This window comes from Salmo trutta, chromosome 33 (genome assembly GCF_901001165.1).
Source record: "Salmo trutta chromosome 33, fSalTru1.1, whole genome shotgun sequence".
NCBI classification, from domain to species: domain Eukaryota; kingdom Metazoa; phylum Chordata; class Actinopteri; order Salmoniformes; family Salmonidae; genus Salmo; species Salmo trutta.
This window is the reverse complement of record NC_042989.1, coordinates 3,434,951-3,457,071: the sequence shown is the minus strand read 5'-3', so window position 1 is coordinate 3,457,071 and position 22,121 is coordinate 3,434,951. Positions and strand designations below refer to the sequence as shown.

General features: G+C 45.1%; 1 protein-coding gene across 4 annotated transcripts; it reads left to right on the top strand.

Moving 5' to 3' along the window:
* The first annotated feature begins 9,370 nt into the window (after window positions 1-9,370).
* Window positions 9,371-19,769, top strand: LOC115172224 (human immunodeficiency virus type I enhancer-binding protein 2 homolog). Of its 4 annotated transcripts, XM_029729429.1 has the most exons (8): window positions 9,371-9,556; window positions 10,445-10,633; window positions 12,509-16,529; window positions 17,084-17,259; window positions 17,522-17,697; window positions 17,901-17,999; window positions 18,139-18,986; window positions 19,214-19,769. In XM_029729429.1, exons 3-8 carry the CDS (start codon window positions 12,585-12,587, stop codon window positions 19,679-19,681), a joined length of 5,712 nt encoding a protein of 1,903 aa, XP_029585289.1. In that variant the 5' UTR covers window positions 9,371-9,556; window positions 10,445-10,633; window positions 12,509-12,584; the 3' UTR covers window positions 19,682-19,769. The 4 variants fall into 4 exon arrangements, with proteins under 4 accessions (XP_029585289.1, XP_029585290.1, XP_029585291.1 ...); XM_029729430.1 differs by lacking the exon at window positions 10,445-10,633; XM_029729431.1 differs by lacking the exon at window positions 10,445-10,633 and having other exon boundaries at window positions 9,371-9,610.
* The last annotated feature ends 2,352 nt before the right edge of the window (window positions 19,770-22,121 follow it).

Below are 22,121 nucleotides of genomic sequence, written 5' to 3'. Positions count from 1 at the left end.
TTTCCAAATGCCTGAAGGTACCACGTTCATCTGTACAAACAATAGTACGCAAGTATAAACACCATGGAACCACGCAGCCGTCATACCGCTCAGGAAAGAGATGCGTTCTGTCTCCTAGAGATGAACGTAATTTGGTGCGAAAAGTGCAAATCAATCCCAGAACAACAGCAAAGGACCTTGTGAAGATGCTGGAGGAAACCGGAACAGAAGTATCTATATCAACAGTAAAACGAGTCTTATATCGACATAACCTGAAAGGCCGCTCAGCAAGGAAGAAGCCACTGCTCCAAAACTGCCATAAAAAAGCCAGACTATGGTTTTCCACTGCACATGGGGACAAAGATCGTACTTTTTGGAAAAATGTCCTCTGGTCTGATGTAACAAATATAGAACTGTTTGGTCATAATGACCATCCTTATGTTTGGTGGAAGAAGGGGGATGCTTGCAAGCCGAAGAACACCATCCCAACCGTGAAGCACAGGGGTGGCAGCATCATGTTGTGGGGGTGCTTTGCTGCAGAAGGGACTGGTGCACTTCACAAAATAGATGGCATCATGAGGAAGGAATGTGGGAATGGGATGAAAGAAATAAAAGCTGAAATAAATAATTCTCTCTACTATTATTCTGACATTTCACATTCTTAAAATAAAGTGGTGATCCTAACCGACCTAAAACAGGGAATTTTTACGAGGATTAAATGTCAGGAATTAAGAAACCTGAGTTTAAATGTATTTGGCTAAGGTGTATGTAAACTTCTGACTTCATTTTACATTTTTACATTTTAGTCATTTAGCAGACGCTCTTATCCACAGCGACTTACAGAAGTGAATGCATACATTTCATGCATTTTTTTTTTTTGTACTGACAACTGTACATCAAATCAAATCAAAATCAAATCAAATCAAATTTATTTATATAGCCCTTCGTACATCAGCTGAAATCTCAAAGTGCTGTACAGAAACCCAGCCTAAAACCCCAAACAGCAAGCAATGCATGTGAAAGAAGCACGGTGGCTGGGAAAAACTCCCTAGGAAAAACTCCTGAGAAAGGCCAAAAACCTAGGAAGAAACCTAGAGAGGAACCAGGCTATGAGGGGTGGCCAGTCCTCTTCTGGCTGTGCCGGGTGGATATTATAACAGAACATGGTCAAGATGTTAAAATGTTCGTAAATGACCAGCATGGTCAAATAATAATAATCATAGTAATTGTCGAGGGTGCAACAAGCACGTCCGGTGAAACAGGTCAGGGTTCCGTAGCCGCAGGCAGAACAGTTGAAACTGGAGCAGCAGCATGGCCAGGTGGACTGGGGACAGCAAGGAGTCATCATGCCAGGTAGTCCTGAGGCATGGTCCTAGGGCTCAGGTCCTCCGAGAGAAAGAAAGAAAGAGAGAAGAGAGAATTAGAGAGAGCATATTTACATTCACACAGGACACCGGATAAGACAAGAGAATACTCCAGATGTAACAGACTGACCCTAGCCCCCCGACACATAAACTACTGCAGCATAAATACTGGAGGCTGAGACAGGAGGGATCAGAAGACACTGTGGCCCCATCCGATGATACCCCCGGACAGGGGGTACATGTAGAACACATTGTACCTTTACTTGGAGAAAAATAGCCTGAGAGCCTGGCTGTCACTCCTCTGTTTCCTGCACCTACAGGCGTGACACCGGCAACAGAGCACAAACACCTTGGCTCCCAGGCTAGGAGAAATTGATAACAAGATGAGGAACCTTGGCAGAGATGAGATGATTTTGTTGCCATGGAAATCCCAGTGGAACATCGTTTCTCTTTTTCTTTCAGACCCCTTCCTTTTTCATTATTTTTCTCCCATTGCAGGCATATGGATTAAATAAGTGTTCCTCCTCAATCTACACACAATACCCCATAATGACAAAGTGAAAACGGGTTTAGATTTTTTTTTTTAGCAAATGTATTAAAAATAAAAACACCTTATTCACAACTATTCAGACCCTTTTGCTATGAGACTCGGAATTGAGTTCAGGTGCATCTTGTGGTAAATTCAATGGATGGACATGATTTGGAAAGGTACACACCTGTCTATATAAGGGACTCTAACCCGGAAGCTTATAAGAAATCCTGCTAGAACAATCAAAGCGGCAAAGCATCAATAGAGGACTAAGATCGAATCGTACTACACCGGCTCTGACGCTCGTCGGATGTGGCAGGGCTTGCAAACTATTACAGACTACAAGGGGAAGCACAGCCGAGAGTTGCCCAGTGACACGAGCCTACCAGACGAGCTAAACTACTATGCTCGCTTCGAGGCTAATAACACTGAAACATGCATGAGCGCACCAGCTGTTCCGAAAGACTGTGATCACGCTCTCCGCAGCCGATGTGAGTAAGACCTTTAAACAGGTCAACATTCACAAGGCCACAGGGCCAGACGGATTACCAGCATGTCTACTGCGAGCATGCGCTGACCAACTGGCAGTGTCTTCAATTACATTTTTAAACTCTCCCTGTCTGAGTCTGTAATACCAACATGTTTTAAGCAGACCATCATAGTCCCTGGGCCCAAGAACACTAGGGTAACTTGCCTAAACGACTACCGACCCGTAGCACTCACGTCTGTAGCCATGAAGTGCCTTGAAAGGCTGGTCATGGCTCACATCAACACCATCATCCCAGAAACCCTAGACCCACTCCAATTTGCACACTGCCCCAACATATCCACAGATGATGCAATCTCCATTGCACTCCACACTGCCCTTTCACACCTGGACAAAAGGAACACCTATGTGAGAATGCTATTCATTGACTACAGCTCAGCGTTCAACTCCATAGTGCCCTCAAAGCTCATCAATAAGCTAAGGACCCTGGGACTAAACACCTCCCTCTGCAACAGGATCCTGGACTTCCTGACGGGCCGCCCCTAGGTGGTAAGGGTAGGTAATAACACATCTGCCACGCTGATCCTCAACACGGGACCCCTCAGGGGTGCGTGCTCAGTCCCGTCCTGTACTCCTTGTTCACTCATGACTGCACGGCCAGGCACAACTCCAACACCATCATTAAATTTGCCGATGACACAACGACGAGACTGCCTATAGGGAGGAGGTCAGAGACCTGACCGTGTGGTGCCAGGACAACAACCTCTCAACGTGATCAAGACAAAGGAGATGATTGTGGACTACAGGAAAAAGAGGACAGAGCATCAACGGGGTTGCAGTGGAGCAGGTTGAGAGCTTCATGTTCCTTGGTGTCCACATCACCAACAAACTAACAGGGTCCAAGCACAAAGACAGTCGTGAAGAGGGCACGACAAAACCTATTCCCCCTCAGGAGACTGAAAAGATTTGGCATGGGTCCTCAGATCCTCAAAAGGTTCTACAGCTGCACCATCGAGAGTATCCTGACTGGTTGCATCACTGCCTGGTATGGCAACTGCTCGGCCTGCAACCGCAAGGCACTACAGAGGGTAGTGCGAACGACCCAGTACATCACTGGGGCCAAGCTTCCTGCCATCCAGGACCTCTCCGCCAGACGGTGTCAGAGGAAGGCCCTAAAAATTGTCAAATACTCCAGCCACCCTAGTCATAAACTGTTCTCTCTGCTACCGCATGGCAAGCGGCACCGGAGCGCCAAGTCTAGGACCAAGAGAGTTCTAATACAGCTTCTACCCCCAAGCCATAAGACTCATGAACATCTAGTCAAATGGATACCCAGACTATTTGCAGTGCCCCTCCCCTCCACACCCCTCTTTACACCACTGCTACTCTCTGTTGTCATCTATGCATAGTCACTTTAATAACTCTACCTACATGTACATGCTACCTCAAATAACCGGTGCCCCCGCACATTGACTCTGTATCGGTACCCCCCCTGTGTATAGTCTCGCTATTGTTGTTTCACTGCTGCTCTTTACTTGTTACTTTTATCTCTTATTCTTATCCGTATTTCTTTTAACTGCATTGTTGGTTAGGGGCTCGTAAGTAAGCATTTCACTGTAAGGTGTTCTATTCGGCCCACCTGTTCTATTCGGCCCATGTGACTAATACAATTTGATTTGATAAGGTCCCACAGCTGACAGTGCATGTCAGAGCAAAAACCAAGCCATGAGGTCGAAGGAATTGTCCGTAGAGCTCAGAGACAGACAGAATTGTGTCGAGGCACAGATCTGGGAAGGGTATCAAAACATTTTTATAGCATTGAAGGTCCCCAAGAACACAGTGGCCTCCATCATTCTTAAATGGAAGAAGTTTGGAACCACCAAGACTCTTCCTAGAGCTAGCCGCCCAGCCAAACTGAGCAATCGGGGAGAAGGGCCTTGGTCAGGGAGGTGACCAAGAACTCAATGGTCACTCTGACAGAGCTCCAGAGTTTCTCTGTGGAGATGGGAGAACCTTCCAGAAGGACAACCATCTCTGCAGCACTCTACCAATCAGGCCTTTATGGTAGAGTGGCCAGACAGAAGCCACTCCTCAGTAAAAGGCACATGACAGCCTGCTTGGAGTTTGCCAAAAGGCACCTAAAGGACTCTGAGACCATGAGAAACAAGATTTTTTGGTCTGATGAAAACAAGATTGAACTCTTTACCCTGAATGCAAAGCGTCACGTCTGGAGGAAACCTGGGACCAGCCCTATGGTGAAGCATGGCGGTGACAGCATCATTCTGTGGGGATGTTTTTCAGCTGCTGGGACTGGGAGACTAGTCAGGATCGAGGGAAAGTTTAACGGAGCAAAGTACAGAGAGGTCCTTAATGAAAACCAGCTCCAGAATGCTCAGGACATCAGACTGGGGCGAAGTTCACCTTTCAACAGGACAACGACCCTAAGCACACAGCCAAGACAGCACAGGAGTGGCTTCGGGCAAGTCTCTGAATGACCTTGAGTGGCCTAGCCAGTGCTCGGAACATGTCTGGAGAGTCCTGAAAGTAGCTGTGCAGCGACTTTCCCCATCCAACCTGACAGAGCTTGAGAGGATCTGCAAAGAATAGGAGAAACTCCACGAATACAGGTGTGCCAAGATTGTAGTGTCATACCCAAGAAGCCTCGAGGCTGTAATCACTGCCAAAGGTGCTTCAGCAAAGTCTGAGTAAAGGGTCTGAATACTTATGTAAATGTGATATTTATTTTTTTATTTTTTTTATAGATTTGTACAATTTTCTAGGAACCTGTTTTTGCTTTGTCATTATGGGGTATTGTGTGTTGATTGATGAGGGGGAAAAACTATTGAATCAATTTTAGAATAAGGCCGTAACGTAACAAAATGTGTAAAATGTCAAAGGATCTGAATACAAATGCACTGTATTACTTATATCATTATTGGCTCACTACTAGAGGGTTGTGTGTGTGTGTGTGTGTGTGTGTGTGTGTGTGTGTGTGTGTGTGTGTGTGTGTGTGTGTGTTTGGTTTTACTATCCTTGTGGGGACTAGAAATCCTCACAAGGATTGTAAAATTGGGACATTTTACCAGTCTCCACAAGGAAAAAGGTTTTTAGGGTTTGGGTTAAAATTAGGGTTAGGCGTTTGGTGTTAGGGTTAGGTTAAGGTTTAGGGAAAATAGGATTTGGGAATCAATCAACAAGGATAGTAAAACAAACGTGTGTGTGCACAGAGCACAGATATTGGGAATGCCAAGCAGTGTGTGTGGAAGGTCTAGGGGACAGACCATGGGTGCGTCCCAACTGGTACCCTATTCCCTATATGGGTCCTGGTCAAAAGTAGTGCACAATATAGGGAGCAGGGTGCCATTTGTGACAGAGCATTATATTTATAGATTGGCAACTTGACCTTCACTGCACAGTATCAGCCATTTTAGTGTCGCTCCTCCAGATACTGAATACAGACAGGTAGCATAATGGATTTAGCTGCAATGCAGTGCACTCATGTTTAGCTTCAAGCCTAAATTATTATCCCTCTATGTACTAGTACTACACTTAGTAAAGCAGTCCCATATATATCGGCACTTTTTCTTCTTGATATGTTGATTCATTTCATTTAGAGTAAATGTAAGTTGTTTTATGGGTATGTTTTAAAAGAGGAATTTAATGTAAACACCGCAGGCCTAATATCTGGACAGAACTGTGAAATGTATGTATAAAGATAAGGGCATTTATATTATTTTCATAGAACTGTTACATAAGTTTAGTAAGCAACCCTTTCTTATGCTGTGTAGGTTTTATGTTAACAATAAGCCTCTCCTAAAATGTTTTTAACTACAGTACATAACTGGTGCAAACCCTACCAAGGACTCCTTTTCATAGCAGCATCCAGTTGTTCTCACCCAATAACACCTACTGAAACTGAAGAGGGGGAGTCATGGCAGGTCAGTTATTCATAGTTGTGATAATTGTATTGTATTAAAAGGGCAAGATTCACACAAATGACAGAGATGCACATATTGTACCCGTAGTTATAGTACATGTAATGATTTGTGCACAGTTGTTCAAATACACTATATATACAAAAGTATGTGGACACCCATTCAAATGAGTGGATTCGGCTACTTCAGCCACACCTGTTGCTGACAAGTGTATAAAATCGATCGCACACCCATGCAATCTCCATAGACAAACATTGGCAGTTGAGGGGCCGTATTGAAGAGCTCAGTGACTTTCAATGTGGCACCATTATAGGATGCCACCTTTCCAACGAGTCAACTGTAAGAGCTGTTATTGTGAAGTGGAAACGTCTAGGAGCAACAACGGCTCAGCCGCAAAGTGGTAGGCCACACAAGCTCACAGAACCGGACCGCCGAGTGCTAAAGCGTGTGAAAATCGTCTGTCCTCAGTTGCAACACTCACTATCGAGTTCCAAATTGCCTCTGGAAGCAACGTCAGCACAAGAACTGTTCATCGGGAGCTGCGTGAAATGGGTTTCCACACAAGCCTAAGATCACCATGCGCAATGCCAAGTGTCAGCTGGAGTGGTGTAAAGCTCGCCGCCATTGGCCTCTGGAGCAGTGGAAACGCGCTCTCTGGAGTGATGAATCACACATCACCATCTGGCAGTTCGAAGGACAAATCTGGGTTTGGCAGATTCCAGGCGAACGCTATCTGCCCCAATGCATAGTGCCAACTGTAAAGTTTGGTGGAGGAGGATTAATGGTCTGGGGCTGTTTATCATGGTTCGGGCTAGGCCCCTTAGTTCCAGTGAAGGGAAATCTTAATGCTACAGCATACAATGACATTCTAGATTATTCTGTGCTCCCAACTTTGTGGCAACAGTTTGGGGAAGGCCCTTTCCTGTTTCAGCATGACAATGCCCCGTGCACAAAGTGAGGTCCATACAGAAATGGTTTGTCGAGATTGGTGTGGAAGAACTTGACTGGCCTGCACAGAGCCTTGACCTCAACCCCATTAAACACTTTTTTGGGATGAATTGGAACGCCGACTGCGAGCCAGGCCTAATTGCCCAACATCAGTGCCCGACTTCACTAATGCTCTTGTGGCTGAATGGAAGCAAGTCCCCACAGCAATGTTCCAACATCTAGTGGAAAGCCTTCCTGGAAGAGTGGAGGCTGTTATAGCAGCAAAGGGGGGACCAACGCCATATTAAAGTCCATGATTTTGGAATAAGATGTTCAATGAGAAGGTGTCCACATACTTTTGGTCATGTAGTGTAGATCAAATTCAGTTTAAATTAGAACTTTTTTAAAAGATGAAATAAAAAATTGTAATTATGTTCATAAACAATTAATGCTTCAAAATGACTGATTTGAGTGACCGTCGATTGTGGATTGGAATCTTCCTGTGGGTGTAGATGTGACTGCAGTAGTATAAAGGCTGCACAGTATACAGCCAGCTCAGACTGAACAAAGCATTGATAAGGGAACAGAACGGAACAGAGCTTTATTGCCCAACCAAGGATGGAAAAGTGCCTTTGGCATCACCTTACAAGCTGCATGCTGCACTTCTATATAATAAAACAGTTTTCTCTCTTGCGGTTGGTGTCCTAATTTTAGCCAACAAATGATGCTTTGGGACATTTTCACCGTCGTTGGTCCACTTCTGAATTCAAACAGTTTAACCACCAGGTTCGGAAGATGGAGAGAGCATGGCATAGGAGCTAACCAGACTATGGAAGAGTGGTGTTAGGCTATAGTGATTAAATCGCATTCAAATCTTTATACTGTACAAATGCATACCTGTATATGATGAGGGTATACAGTACCAGTCAAATGTTTGGACACACCTACTCATTCAAGGGTTTTTCTTTATTTTGACTATTTTCTACATTGTAGAATAACAGTGAAAACGTCAAAACTATGAAATAACACACATGGAATCATGTAGTAACCAAAAAAGTGTTAAACAAATCAAAATATATTTTATATTTGAGATTCTTCAAAGTAGCCACCCTTTCCACACTCTTGGAATTCTCTCAACCAGCTTCATGAGGTAGTCACCTGGAATGCATTTCCATTAACAAGTGCGCCTTGTTAAAAGTACATTTGTGGAATTTATTTCCTTCTTAATGCGTTTGAGCCAATCAGTTGTGTTGTGACAAGGTAGGGGTGGTATACAGAAGATTGGTCAAATTTGGTAAATGACCAAGTCCATATTATGGCAAGAACAGCTCAAATAAGCAAAGAGAAATGACAATCCATCAATACTTTAAGACATGAAGGTCAAATTTGTGTTTTTAGTGGGACTATCATTTGCAAAGCTGTCATCAGGCAAAAGGTGGCTACTTTGAAGAATCTCAAATATATTTTGATTAGTTTAACACTTTTTTGGGTTACTACATGATTCCATGTGTTATTTCATAATTTGGATGTCTTCACTATTATTCTACAATGTAGAAAATAGTCAAAATAAAGAAAAACCCTTGAATGAGTAGGTGTGTTCAAACTTTTGACTGGTACTGTATGTCTTTGTAGTTGTCAGTGATCATAGTGAAGTGTCTGCTGTGTTTTGGCCTAATGAGGAGGGTAAATCCCTAACTATACTTCACTATGAACCCTGATTTTACTTGGGTCTGTCTCCTGTGTATTTGGGTCATCCCAGGTTATAAAACTAGTGTAATCAGGGATCCCAGACCCTGGTAGAATCCCTTTTGGTGTATAAAGGACCCACACCGGGAAAGTGTAGCTTAATATTCTATTCTATTCCCTCCTGGACCCGCTGAGAAATGTAACTGTGCTATGTTTTGAACCTCAAGCTAAGAAAATGTTGCTGTCTGTTGTGTTCAGGTCGCTGGTAAAAGCAGCGTTTTGGTATATGAAGGGTTTAAACATTGTTTTGCCCCCACACTGAGAAAGTGTATCTGTCTGCTGTGTTTTGGACCCACACTAAAAAAGTGTAAATGCTGTGTTTGAGAAAATGTCTTTTAACGTGGGCTGTTGTATAATCCCTCACAGGGCCCCTTTGCTATTTTTGTGCCTGGGTCTGTCCGCGTCATGCTTGGGTATTTTCTCTGTTGACTAGCTCACATCAATAGATAGTCGAATGAATACTCAGTCAGCCAGCAGCAGCGGCGGAAATGTAAGATTGATGAGATTTTACTCCTCGCTAAATCTGATCATTGTTGTTATTACTATAACCCAGGGATGGAGAATGGACCGCTGGAATTTGCAAAATGAGGTATGTCACATGTGACTGGCGATATGGGACATGAAGGGAGTATACGAATGTCAGGTTTGTATGAGGATTATATTCGATATCTGCATGTCTGTTGCTTAAGGAGATACTATTTTCTTACCACAGATCTTGTGCTTTACCTGCATGTATTCTGAGTAGAAAACAGTCTCATTGCATTGGTGTTCATTCTGCATGCTGTGGGCTGTCATGCCATGGGCTTTCTGCCTCAGTGTCCCTGGCGCTATGTATTGTCCTTATAAAATGTATGGATGAGGGGCTAGTGTTGGCCTACATGACTGTCATCCCTGTTATGGGATATGTTCTGTATAGCTTGAACGTGATATGATGCAGTGGTATTATAAGGTCGTTTTCCATAACCTACATACAGTATGCTTCCCAATGTCTCCATTCAACATGCTTCAGCTGCTGTACCATCCATGTCTTATCAGCATGTACAGTCAGATCCATAAATATTGGCATCCTTGAGAAAGATTTGCAAAAAAGCCTCTATAAAACAGATAATACAAATACTGAGCTATATTGTATGCTAAAAAAATGGGGAAATTATATTATGTTAATACAATTGCTCAGAGAAAGATTTTGTTTAATTAGTAACAAATTCAAAAAAGATACTCTAGCACTGACCACTTGCAAGGATAACCACACCGAGCCTTTTTCTAAATGTGTTATGAGATTGGAGAACACATTGGGAGGGATCTTAGACCATTCCTCCAAACAGAATATTTACAGATCCTTGATATCCTTCGTCTACATGGATTGCCCAATTCAAACCACAGGTTTTCAATGGGGTTCAAGTCCAGAGACTGAGATGGTCATTGCAAAATGTTGATTTTGTGGTCAATGAACAATTTCTTTGTGGATTTTGATTAGTGTTTGGGGTTAATATCTTGCTGGATCCACTTGCGGCCAAGTGTCAGCCTCCTGGTAGAGACAACCAGGTTTTTGGCTAAAATGTCCTGGTAAAGTTCATGATGCCGTTGACCTTAACAAGGGAGCCAAGACCAGTTGAAGCAAAATACCCCCATAACAGCAAAGATCCACCACCATATTTTACCGTAGGTATGAAGTACTTTTCTGCATTTGCTTTCATTTTTCAACTTCAAACCCACCACTGGTGTGTGTGTGTGGCCAAAGAGCTCTATCTTCAGGTCATCTAACCATAGCACCGGTTACAATCCAAGTGCCAATGCTATTTACCAGGGTCTCCCAAGTGGCAGAGCGCTCTAAGGCACTGCATCTCCGTGCTAGAGGCGTCACTACAGACCCTGGTTTGATTCCAGGCTGTATCACAACCGGCTGTGATTGGGAGTCCCACAGGGCGGCGCACAATTGACCCAGTGTCGTTAGGGTTTGGCCGGGTAGGCCGTCATTGTAAATGAGAATTTGTTCTTAACTGACTTGCCTAGTTAAATAAAGGTAACAAAAAAAAAAATGTGGTCAGATTAAATCAAAATCGAGCTCTTTGGCTATGCACACCAGTGGTACAGTAGCATCTTTCTGTGAACAGTTTTGATATACCATGAATGAGATATATTACTGTAACGTGCGACACGACCATTAGCTTTACCTACATGAGGAATAGACAGACTTAAAAGAGGTTGGGAAGTGTACATACTAAAGGGTCTGTTCCCTTCCCGCTCTCTCTCTGTGGTGTAGTTCAGAGGCGAGGTATGCATTGTTTCAATGAGGCAGGCTTATCTCCCTGACACCCTGCACTTGTAGTTCCTCCTCTCATTGCTTTAGTTGGGAACGATGGAAAAATACCCAGCTATGAGGTCAGAATGACCTTGAGGAGAGATAGATCCCCTGTCCCCTCCCTCTCAAGGCTTACAATGTTGTCACCTCTGCCCTGATGCCTCTGGAAACCTTCTCTCATAGAATGTTCCAAAAAGCCACCTTTTACAGTACACAGTATATACTGGATTCTCCTCTTTGGTCTGTCTGTCTAAGTGAGGAATGCAAAACTCTATCTGATTACTGTAGTCTTTAGCCCTATGTCAAGTGGGAGGATAAAGCACTTCCCAATTGAATATTAGTTGGACATACTTGCTGTATAAGCACAGACTCTTTGATTTAATGCATGTTTTATCTCTGCATCTTGAGTCACCTTGGATTTGTATCATCCCCGAGAGAGAGATAGAGAGAGAGAGAATACTAGGATGGTTGTAAGAAAGAGAGCAGTAGGAAGTAACAAAAAGAGAGAGCGTCACTCATAGAATGTCCTAATTAAGAGTAGCTCAGTGGGTTTGAACCAGATAATCTTACATAACCTCGTTAAAGAGCACACAGCCTTTGATACTGAGAAGATGAAAATGATGTTCCCTCTGAGACGCAGCATATTGTGGAGCCCCATGGTATAGAGCTGAGGTATAGGACAAGATTACATACCCGACCCTATTGTATATTGCTGAGGTATGGGCCAAGATTACATCCCATTCTACAGGCCCTGGTCAAACGTAGTGCACTATGTAAGGGATAGGCTGCCATTTGTGATGAAGGCATAGTAATAGCGCCGAGATCCAGATAGCCCCATGGTATGGAGCTGAGGTAAAGGACAGGATAATATACAGTACGCACATCCAATGTCTTTGAGTTTAGAGTCCAAGTGCACACAAATACAGTACGCACACACACACATTGTGATTGTAGTGCACAATGTGTGTGTGTAATATGAGGTACTATGAGGTATTTGAGAGAGTCTAGTAAGTAAAGAGACAGATTTGTCTTTCCTGGTGTGAACACTGGTCATTATGTACCAAGATTATTTGAGGAAGGAACATAAAGTACATTATTTTTGTAAGTAAGCTATCTTTGCATCTACTGATTAAGCTTGTATTCTGTCTTTGGTAGGGATAATGCTTGGGTGTCCTTGAGGTAATATTTTGAGGTATGCAATTTCACTAATAATAATTTCAGTTTTCTGATATCTTTCAGATGACCCTTTATCTCCATATATTACTACATTTACATAACAGACATGATTGGATATCAACCCTGAAGAGGAATCGTCATGGAGTCACTAGAAACTACTGTGGAGGTCAAATGCTTTAAAGAGGGTCTAAAAAAGACAGTTACACAGAAAAAGTGGGCAGCACCAGAGCCTACAACTGCCCAAACTAAAATGCCCCCTTCGGCTGATTCTGAGGGGGAGGGGTGGCACCTATGCCCACAACCTGAGGAGGACCAGAGTAGAACCACATGTGGTTCAACAGAAACGTCTGACTCAGGGAAACTAAGACAATTAGGGAAATCACTACGCCAATTACAGGATCAAGCCTGCAGTCATCCTCATTACAATGTATTAACATCATATCCACCACAGGAGAGACAGACAGTTCCCTTTGCTAGACAGAAAACGGCAGAGCGCTTGGTTTCTGCACTTCCGCTATCCCATGGCAACTGTGAAGGGCCCTCTTCACAGAGGAGCTCCCCCAGTTTACCTGCGTCTCTTCAACACTGTTCCCAGTCAGGGATAGAGGAGCTATCCAAGGACGTGTGTAGTAAGATGGAGCAGAAACAGCAGCAGAGACCTGGGAAGTATGTTTGTGATTATTGTGGGAGGGCATGTGCCAAACCCAGCGTACTTAAAAAGCATATTCGCTCACATACTGGGGAGCGACCCTACCCCTGCGTTCCCTGTGGCTTCTCTTTCAAAACCAAGAGCAATTTATACAAACACAGAAAATCTCATGCTCACTCTGTCAAAGCTGGGACAGTGCCAATTTCAGAACTGGGTTCTTACAATGCCAACATAGAGGACCGGGGATCTTTAGAAGGAGAAGGAGAGTTATACTCTGACGCTGAGCAGAGCTCTGACACAGATGATGACTATTCATCGTTCTTGGACTCTGTTTCAGTCGAGGAACCAGATAGCACCACTGCTGTAAAAGTACTGAATCTCATTGCCCAGAAACAGGGAGTTACATCAACATTATCTGAGGAGCGTTCAGCCAGGCTCCCAGAGATCAATGGTGCTCAAGCTCCAGCCGTTTCTCAGGTCAGCCGTGCAATTCAATCCAGCGCCATCAAGCAGAGACTGGCACTCCGGCTCTCAGAGAAAAGGAGCAGTGACACTGACACATCTCTCTCCCTGCCTAGCCAGGGAAGCAAAGGCAGCACAGACTCAGGTTACTTCTCACGCTCTGAGAGCACAGAACACCAAACTGGTGGTCCTCCCAACACAAACACCAAGTCCTATCAAGAGATTATGTTTGGGAAGTGTTACAAACCGAACCCGAAACAGGCCATAACTGTTGTGACTTGCACTACAGACTTAATAAGTGATCGTAAGTCCTCAGAGCGAGGTGTTTCCCGCGTATTCACACAAGAAAAGGAATCACTGATAGAATCGATCAGAATAAACACACATTCATTTACAAGGGAAGAAATGAAAGAGGCTCAACTAGAGCTCTCTGATTCTGGACAGCTGGTGCGGAGCAACTCGATGCCCACGTCCTCAGCTGCGTGTATGGACATGCCACAAGGCCTGCGAGGCAGCCACTCCTTTGATGAGAGGGCGTCCCCTGGAGGTATTAGGAGACTTAGGCGACAGGCTGCCTTTGAACACTCTGCACACGATGGACACACAGAACTTCCTGATCACTATGGAAACGTCTCTGATATTTCCAACCTTGGTGTAGAGATGGAATGTGCGACGAGGAAGCGACGGAAGGAAAAATGTATTAGGGAGGAGGAGGATGTAGCAGGCAAGTATCACACAGACTACGACCACTCTGAAGAGATGAGGGACTGTGATTCAAAGCAAGCCTCTCAAGGTACTTTAACCACTACTCCTTCAGTGAAAGTACATGCCCAAAGTGTGAATACACAGGATAGAGCACAGTGTGATAGACTGGACATGGAAATGTTGGAAGACACCACAGAGAAGAGAACTTTAGGTAATGTCATCTCTGTGATTCAACACACAAACTCCCTAAGCAGGTCTCACTCTGACGAGTCTTACAACTACCAGAGACGGGAAAAGCCTTCCTCAATGGAAGTGGTGGAGCAAACTGAAACTCGAGATAAAAGGACTGAGATCTTTGCACACCAATTGAGTGACAGTAGATTGTTAGATCAATCATATCAAATGACACCTAAGCTAGTCCGTCAGTCCAACATACAGGTCCCAGAGATCAGGGTGACTGTAGAACCTGACAGTCCAGAGAAAGAGAAAGCAGCTGAGGTTAAACAGGTGAAGGCGAAGGAGCCTGATAGATATGTAGAGGAGTTCCAATGGCCTCAAAGAAGTGAAACCCTGTCTCAATTCCCCCCAGAAAAACTCCCTCCAAAGAAGAAGAGACTGCGCTTAGCTGACTTGGAGCACTCCTCTGGTGAGTCTAGCTTCGAGTCGGCCTGTACGAGCCTCTCCCGAAGCCCTAGTCAGGACAGCAACCTATCCTACTGCTCCAGCTTCTCGTTTGACCGAGAAGAGAGAGAGCGAGAGTTTATCCCCAAGCCAGCTTCCCCGGCAGCGAGACAGGATGAGTTTGGAAAAGCGTTGGAGTTCTTAGCTGTGCCAGGAAGCGCCCACTCCCTCTCTGTCCTGAACCAGTGTCAACAACATGAAATGAGACGCTCCTCTTCAGAACAGGCACCGTGCAACTCTCAGCGCAGAGAGCTCCCAGAGGTCCGAAGCATATCATTTGACTACGGCAGCCTCTCTCCAATGGCCAAAGTTAGACATGCAGAACTCGGCGCCAGTTACTCAGAACCCAGACGGGGTAACTTGGTAAGACAGGCGTCCTTGAATGTTGACCCTGAATTTACACATCCAGTCCTTCCGCTAAATATTCTTCCTCAGTACCTCAGCAATGCCCTGTCGTTCTCAACCACTTCTCTGCTCTCGCAGTCTCTGCCAATGTTTGCCCCTCAGCCACCACACTCCGGTCTCTTAGTTCCTGTTAGAATACAGGCTCACGTACCGTCTTACGGTAGCATTACATACACCACTGTGTCACAGGTTGTAGATGATCCATACGAAAACTCTCTCACTTCTCACTTTGCACATTTATCCACAAATTTAGATGTATTATTAGGACACCCCCGAGGACTGTTGACCAACCCAGCCCAGATTCAAGTACTAGATCTGTCACCAGCTAAGTTTAAGACAGGCATCCCTCTAACCTTGACCTCCAGGACTATCTCCACCACCAACTGTGGATCCAGTGGTGGATCCAACAAGCGCATGCTATCTCCGGCCAGCAGCTTGGACCTGTTAATGGAGGTAAAACAGCAGAAACGTGTCAAAGAGGAGAAAATGTATGGTGAGATAGTGGAGGAGTTGGGTGCTGTGGAGTTAGGGAACTGTAATGTGACCGAAGAGAGCAAGTACAGTTTAAAGACAGAGTTTAAAAGTGACACCAACCAGGGAGCATCACTGTCAGGCCTTCCTTCTATATCCTCTTTGTCTGTGTCATCCTCACATCATTCTCAAGACGACCGAGCAAGTGGAAGCTTCATCTCACCTCAGCAACAAGGGTCAGAATGTCCTGATTCCCCTATGGACAACTCCCCAACGGAAACAAGCCTACATCCACCCTCTCGGATTTCACTAAATGATTTCAAAGAGTCTGGCATGGACAGCAAGGCACAGATGGAAATGATGGTGCAGTTAGTCAAAGGTCAGGGCATCCTCATCTCTGACGGTGAAAACACCAAACTGATATCTCAGTTTCCAAGTCTTCGCACAACGACAGTTGTGAGTTGGTGCTATCTGAACTACACCAAGCCAAACAGCACTCCCAACACTTCTCCTATGTCCTCTGTGTACACTACGTGGTGCATCAGTTCCAATAATCCCAACCCTCCTAACCTCAACACCAGTGCAACCCTGGCTCTGCTCCGCTCCAAACAGAAGACTAACACATGGGTGTACACCATGGCTGCCATGTACCAACCTGGGACTGGGAAACTGGTCTCCTCCTCACTCTTATGGAGACAGAGGCTTGAGCTGGTGAGAACCTTTATTGTTCATTTTTGACCCTTACATTTCCATATTGAATGTATGTTTACAATCCTTGACTCAAGTTACATCATAAACTATCTAATATTGTGTAATACTGTAACCATAATACATTGTTAATATCCTGTATTACCTAACTCCATTACCTAAACATATCTAAACTGCATGTTAACAGAATGTTTATTCTTGACCTCCTCCCGAGTGGCGCAGCGGTCTAAGGCACTGCCTCGCAGTGTTGCGGCGTCACTACAGCCTGGGGTTCGATTCCAGGCTGTTGTGGCCGGGGGCCAGGGGGGCTTTACTTGGCTCGTCACTCTGAATTTGGTCGTCAGTTGAACGGTGTTTCCTCTGAAACATTGGTGCGGCTGGCTTCCGGGTTAAGCAAACGGTTTGGCGGTTTCTGGGACGCATGACTCGACCTTCGCCTCTCCCGAGCCCATTGGGGAATTGCAGCGATGAGACAAGATCGTAATCACGAAATGGAGAGAAAACGGGGTTACATTTGTTATTCTTTCTTCATATTAACGTTTATTTATCTCATTTAGCTACAGAGCAAACCGGAGCTCAAAGAGCTGGATGTGATCTCCTATGGAAGGAAAGTGAAGGATGCCAGCTGCAGGGTAAAAGCAGCGAAGGAGGACTGGAAAGACATGGAGGTCTCCTCGAAACAAACAGCAGCGCTAACACCAACACCAACCCAGATCAAAATCTTTGAAGGAGGGTCAGTTATGATACTATCACATGAATCAATAAGCAATAGAATGTTCATTATAATGTTAGTTTGTAATGTTTTATATAGGGGTAACGCCTGGTGGTACAAATTATTTGTAACTTTATTTATTTAACCCGGTAGTCCTATTGAGGTCAGAAGACCTCTTTCCCAAGGGTGACCTGGAATTAGATGAAATATATGTTTTCACTTACCTTGCATGTCTAAAGCTTTTTATAGAACATCACATTAACGATTGTTTCCCTTCCCTCAGGTTCAAGTCCAATGAGGACTATGTGTACGTGAGGGGCAGAGGCCGAGGAAAGTATATCTGTGAGGAGTGTGGCATCCGCTGTAAGAAACCTAGTATGCTAAAGAAACATATACGTACCCACACTGACGTCAGACCCTACGTTTGCAGGGTCTGCAACTTCGCTTTCAAAACTAAAGGTGGGTATCCCGTCTTTTTATTCCATTGAAATGAATTAACCAAGAGGTATAAAAGCACTTTGTGACAACTGCTGATTTAAAAAGTGATTTATACATGATTGATTGATGACAATAGGAACATTTATTTCCAAAATGTACAATTGAATGGTAATGAATATAATAAGTTCAACAAGATTAATCTTTAAATGTTTGTTGTCCTACAGGAAACCTGACCAAGCATATGAAGTCAAAGGCTCACATGAAGAAGTGTCTTGAGCTTGGGGTGTCAGTTACAGTGGATGATACAGAGACACAGGAATCTGGTAAAATATTGACCAATGACCAGTATACTATACTTTACTCCCTAATATGAATTATTCAGATATGTAACACTGAATTAATGACAGAAAGGAATTTGATATATATTTGTCTTTATTTTTTCTGTTCTTTCAAACAATACAGATGACACCCAGCAAGACTCGAAGACCGGGGTCTTGAGCTCAGCCAAACACCAGTTCTCAGACGCAGACGACTCCGATGGCATGGATGAAGAGATAGATGACATCGACGAAGATGACGATGATGATTACGACGGTGGCTCCACTCCAAAGATCCGCTCCCGGAGCACCAGCCCTCAGCCCTGTGACATAGCCTCTCTGTCGGTCACCGCTACCACCATCACCCAGGTTGTGTCATCAGCTCTCCATGGCTGTACCCTCAGTACCTTCCGTTCTCTCCCCAGCTGCCTCACCAACTCCATCGTGCCTCCATCGTCCCATCCCCATACCTCCATCTCAGGCAAGAGGACAGGGCCAGACCGGAGGACTGTCTTGGCCTCCAGCCTGGACAAGGAGCAGAGTGAGAGAGAGAGGCTTGTGGATGAGGACTGTAGCCTGGCCATGCTGTCTCCTGACCAGGGTTGTCTGTTCACCGGTCTGCTGTCCCCTGGCTGGGAGTCCCCTCTGAGGGAACCGTCCCCCTCCCAGCTCCGCTACCCATCACCCCGTAGAGATCTCTCCCCCCGGGGTCGCTCCTCACCTCGATGGGACACCTCCCAGCTGAGGCCTAGCTCCCCCAACCTCACCCCCATCCAGCACCTCTCCCCGGCCTGCATGGAGAGGCCCCTGTCCCCAGGCGGAGTGGACCTGGTTGGGAGGAGGGAGCCATCGGCCCGGGGCAGACAGAGGGTGGTGCTGAGGGCTGTGTCTCCACGTAGAGGGGGCTCGCAACACAGAGGGTCTGGCGATAAAACCATGCAACAAGCCAAGGCTGAACTTGTCCACAAGGGAGGATCCATTGAAATGGATTTGGTATGTAATGTAGTTGTTTACACTATATTATACACACATGTTTAGATTGACTAGTATGCTTGTCCATGCAAAACTAGTTGCACTGACTTCATTTCAACCACTTTGTCAGCTGGGTTGTTAGTATTCTTGATATAAAACCTTTATTCGTTTTTTTCCCACCGCTGGAGTCCCTGCATTAAACTGTAGAAAACTGTCTTCTGGTAGTCACTATAACTTCTTGTTTTTAGGATCAGAGGAGAAGCACGCTCCCCAACCTGCCTGGTCCCTCCAGCTCCAGTTGTACCCATCATAACGTCCTCAGCCACCTTCCCCTACACTCCCAGCAGCAGGCTCGAACTCTTCTCCCCATGGTCCCTATCGGGGGGATCCAGGTACTGCGCTCTTTGCCCTCCTGCAGCTCTGACCGGACCCATCTGTCAGCCCTGTCCCATCAGAAGACTGAGCTCCACCAGGACAGCAATAAGGAGGGATCTGTCTGTGTGGCGGGCCCAGGTGCAGAGGACTCCGTAGCCCAGCAGCAGGAGAAGGAGCGGGAAAGGGAGAGGCCGTCCCCCCACCAGACACCCTGGGACTCTGAGGAGGAGAAAGATCCTGTCTCTGTCCTCACGGTCAGGGACCCTAAGCAGGAAGAGGGTCTTCAGACCTGCACCAAGGCCATCGCCTACCTCAGGATCACTTCTGAGGAGCATCTATAGACTGGGGTTACATAGGGCTCTGGTCAAAAGTAATGCACTCTATAGGGAATAGGGTACCATTTGGGACATACACTACATGACCAAAAGTATGTGGACACCTGCTCGTCTAACATCTCATTCCAAAATCATGAGCATTAATATGGAGTTGTTCCCCCCATTGCTGCTATAACAGCCTCCACTGGACTTGCTTTCATTCAGCCACAAGATCATTAGTGAGGTTGGGCACTGATGTTGGTGAGTAGGCCTGGCTCGCAGTCGGCGTTCCAATTCATCCCAAAGGTGTTCGATGGGGTTGAGGTCAGGGCTCTGTGCAGGCCAGTCAAGTTCTTCCACACCGATCTTGACAAACCATTTCTGTATGGACCTCGCTTTGTGCACGGGGGCATTGGATATCATAAGGTGAATGCACCAACTTGTAAGTTGCTCTGGATAAGAGCGTCTGCTAAATGACGTAAATGTAAATGTAAATTGTCATGCTGAAACAGTAAAGGGCCTTCCCCAAACTGTTGCCACAAAGTTGGAAGCACAGAATCGTCTAGAATGTCATTGTATGCTGTAAGCATTAAGATTCCCCTTCACTGGAACTAAGGGGCCTAGCCTGAACCATGAAAAACAGCCCCAGACCATTAATCCTCCTCCACCAAACTTTACAGTTGGCACTATGCATTGGGGCATGTAGCGTTCTCCTGGCATCCACCAACCCCAGATTTGTCCTTCGGACTGCCAGATGATAAAGCGTGATTCATCACTCTGGAGAATGCGTTTCCACTGCTCCAGAGTCCAATGGCGGTGAGATTTACACCACTCCAACTGACGCTTGGCATTGCACATCGTGATCTTAGGCTTGTGTGCAGCTGCTCGGCCATGGAAACCCATTTCATGAAGCGCCCGACGAACAGTTCTTGTGCTGACGTTGCTTCCAGAGGCAGTTTGGAACTCGGTAGTGAGTGTTGCAACCAAGGACAGACGATTTTTACGCACTTCAGCACTCGGGGGTCCCGTTCTGTGCGCTTGTATGGCCTACCACTTCCCGGCTGAGCCGTTGTTGCTCCTAGATGTTTCCACTTCACAATAACAGCACTTACAGTTGAACGGGGCAGCTCTAGCAGGGCAGAAATGTGATGAACTGACTTGTTGGCAAGGTTGCATCCTATTACGGTGCAATGTTGAAAGTCACTGAGCTCTTCAGTAAGGCCATTCCACTGCCAATGTTTGTCTAGTGAGATTGCATGGCTGTGTGCTCGATTTTATACACCTGTCAGCAACGGGTGTGGTTGAAATAGCTGAATCCACTAATTTGAAGGGGTGTCCACATACTTTTGTATATATAGTGTACCTTGGAGCTTCCTCCAGGAGCAGCGGAGCCTCTCATCCATCGTCCAGTCCCCCAGCTTGCCTGGTCCTAGATCTGTTTATGCTGTCTTGCCAACTTCTATGGTCACATAGGAGTTGGCAAGACAGCACAAGCAGATCTGGGACCAGAATACATCCACAGTCCCTCTCAATCTCATTCCTCTAGACAGACAGACAGACATACAAAATGACTTCATCCAGGCCCTTTTGGTTGGGTGTTGGAGGCTCCTCTCAGTCGGTTCAGGTTTCTGCATGCTAGTAGTGTAAAGGCCATGCATCTAACAAGCCCCTCCTCTCCTGTCTCCCTCCCACAGACTATATCTATATCTGAGCGAAGAACAAACCTTGAAATACAGGAACAACACAGACTTCATGCTCTCTATGAATTTCTCTATGAATTAAGAGTTTTTGAACATTTAGGTCAGCAGAATATTCATAGCGAAGGACAAGCAAGAAGTCAGTTGAAGTGGTGGACACAGGTGCAAAACATGGTATTAAAGTAAATGCTTATATATTAATTAAGCTTGCATATACTTGCACACAAACATAATTATTGATGTTGATTATACTCCATAACCCACTCTTAACACATACAGTATGTGCATACACATGTATATGTGGACATGTATACGTGGACAAGCATTTCGCTACACCCGCAATAACATCTGCTAAATATGTGTGTGTGACCAATAACATTTGATTTGACTACTTTGAAAATAGGCTGTTGTTGTAGTCATATCGAGTGATGATAGTTAAGGGTTTGATTATTCCAAAAAATTGGAGAGGAAATAACAACAAAGTATCTGAAATATGAAAGGATTTGAAAATGGAGTCTGACCAAATTTAGCGTAGACTTGCTTCTTGTCCAGTTTGGTGCTTTTGATTGAACAGCGAAGGTCTGTCTGTGCCTTTTCTTTGCTTTCAACCTATGTTTTGAACAAGCATATTAAGCAAGGGGAAAGTGAATATCATTTTTAAGGAACTTTTAATCAGAATTGTCTGACGTGACAGTGTTATTTATTATCAATGAATATTGCACTAAAACATAGCTTTTACTTTGTGGAATTAAATTGCTGATTTGTGCAGC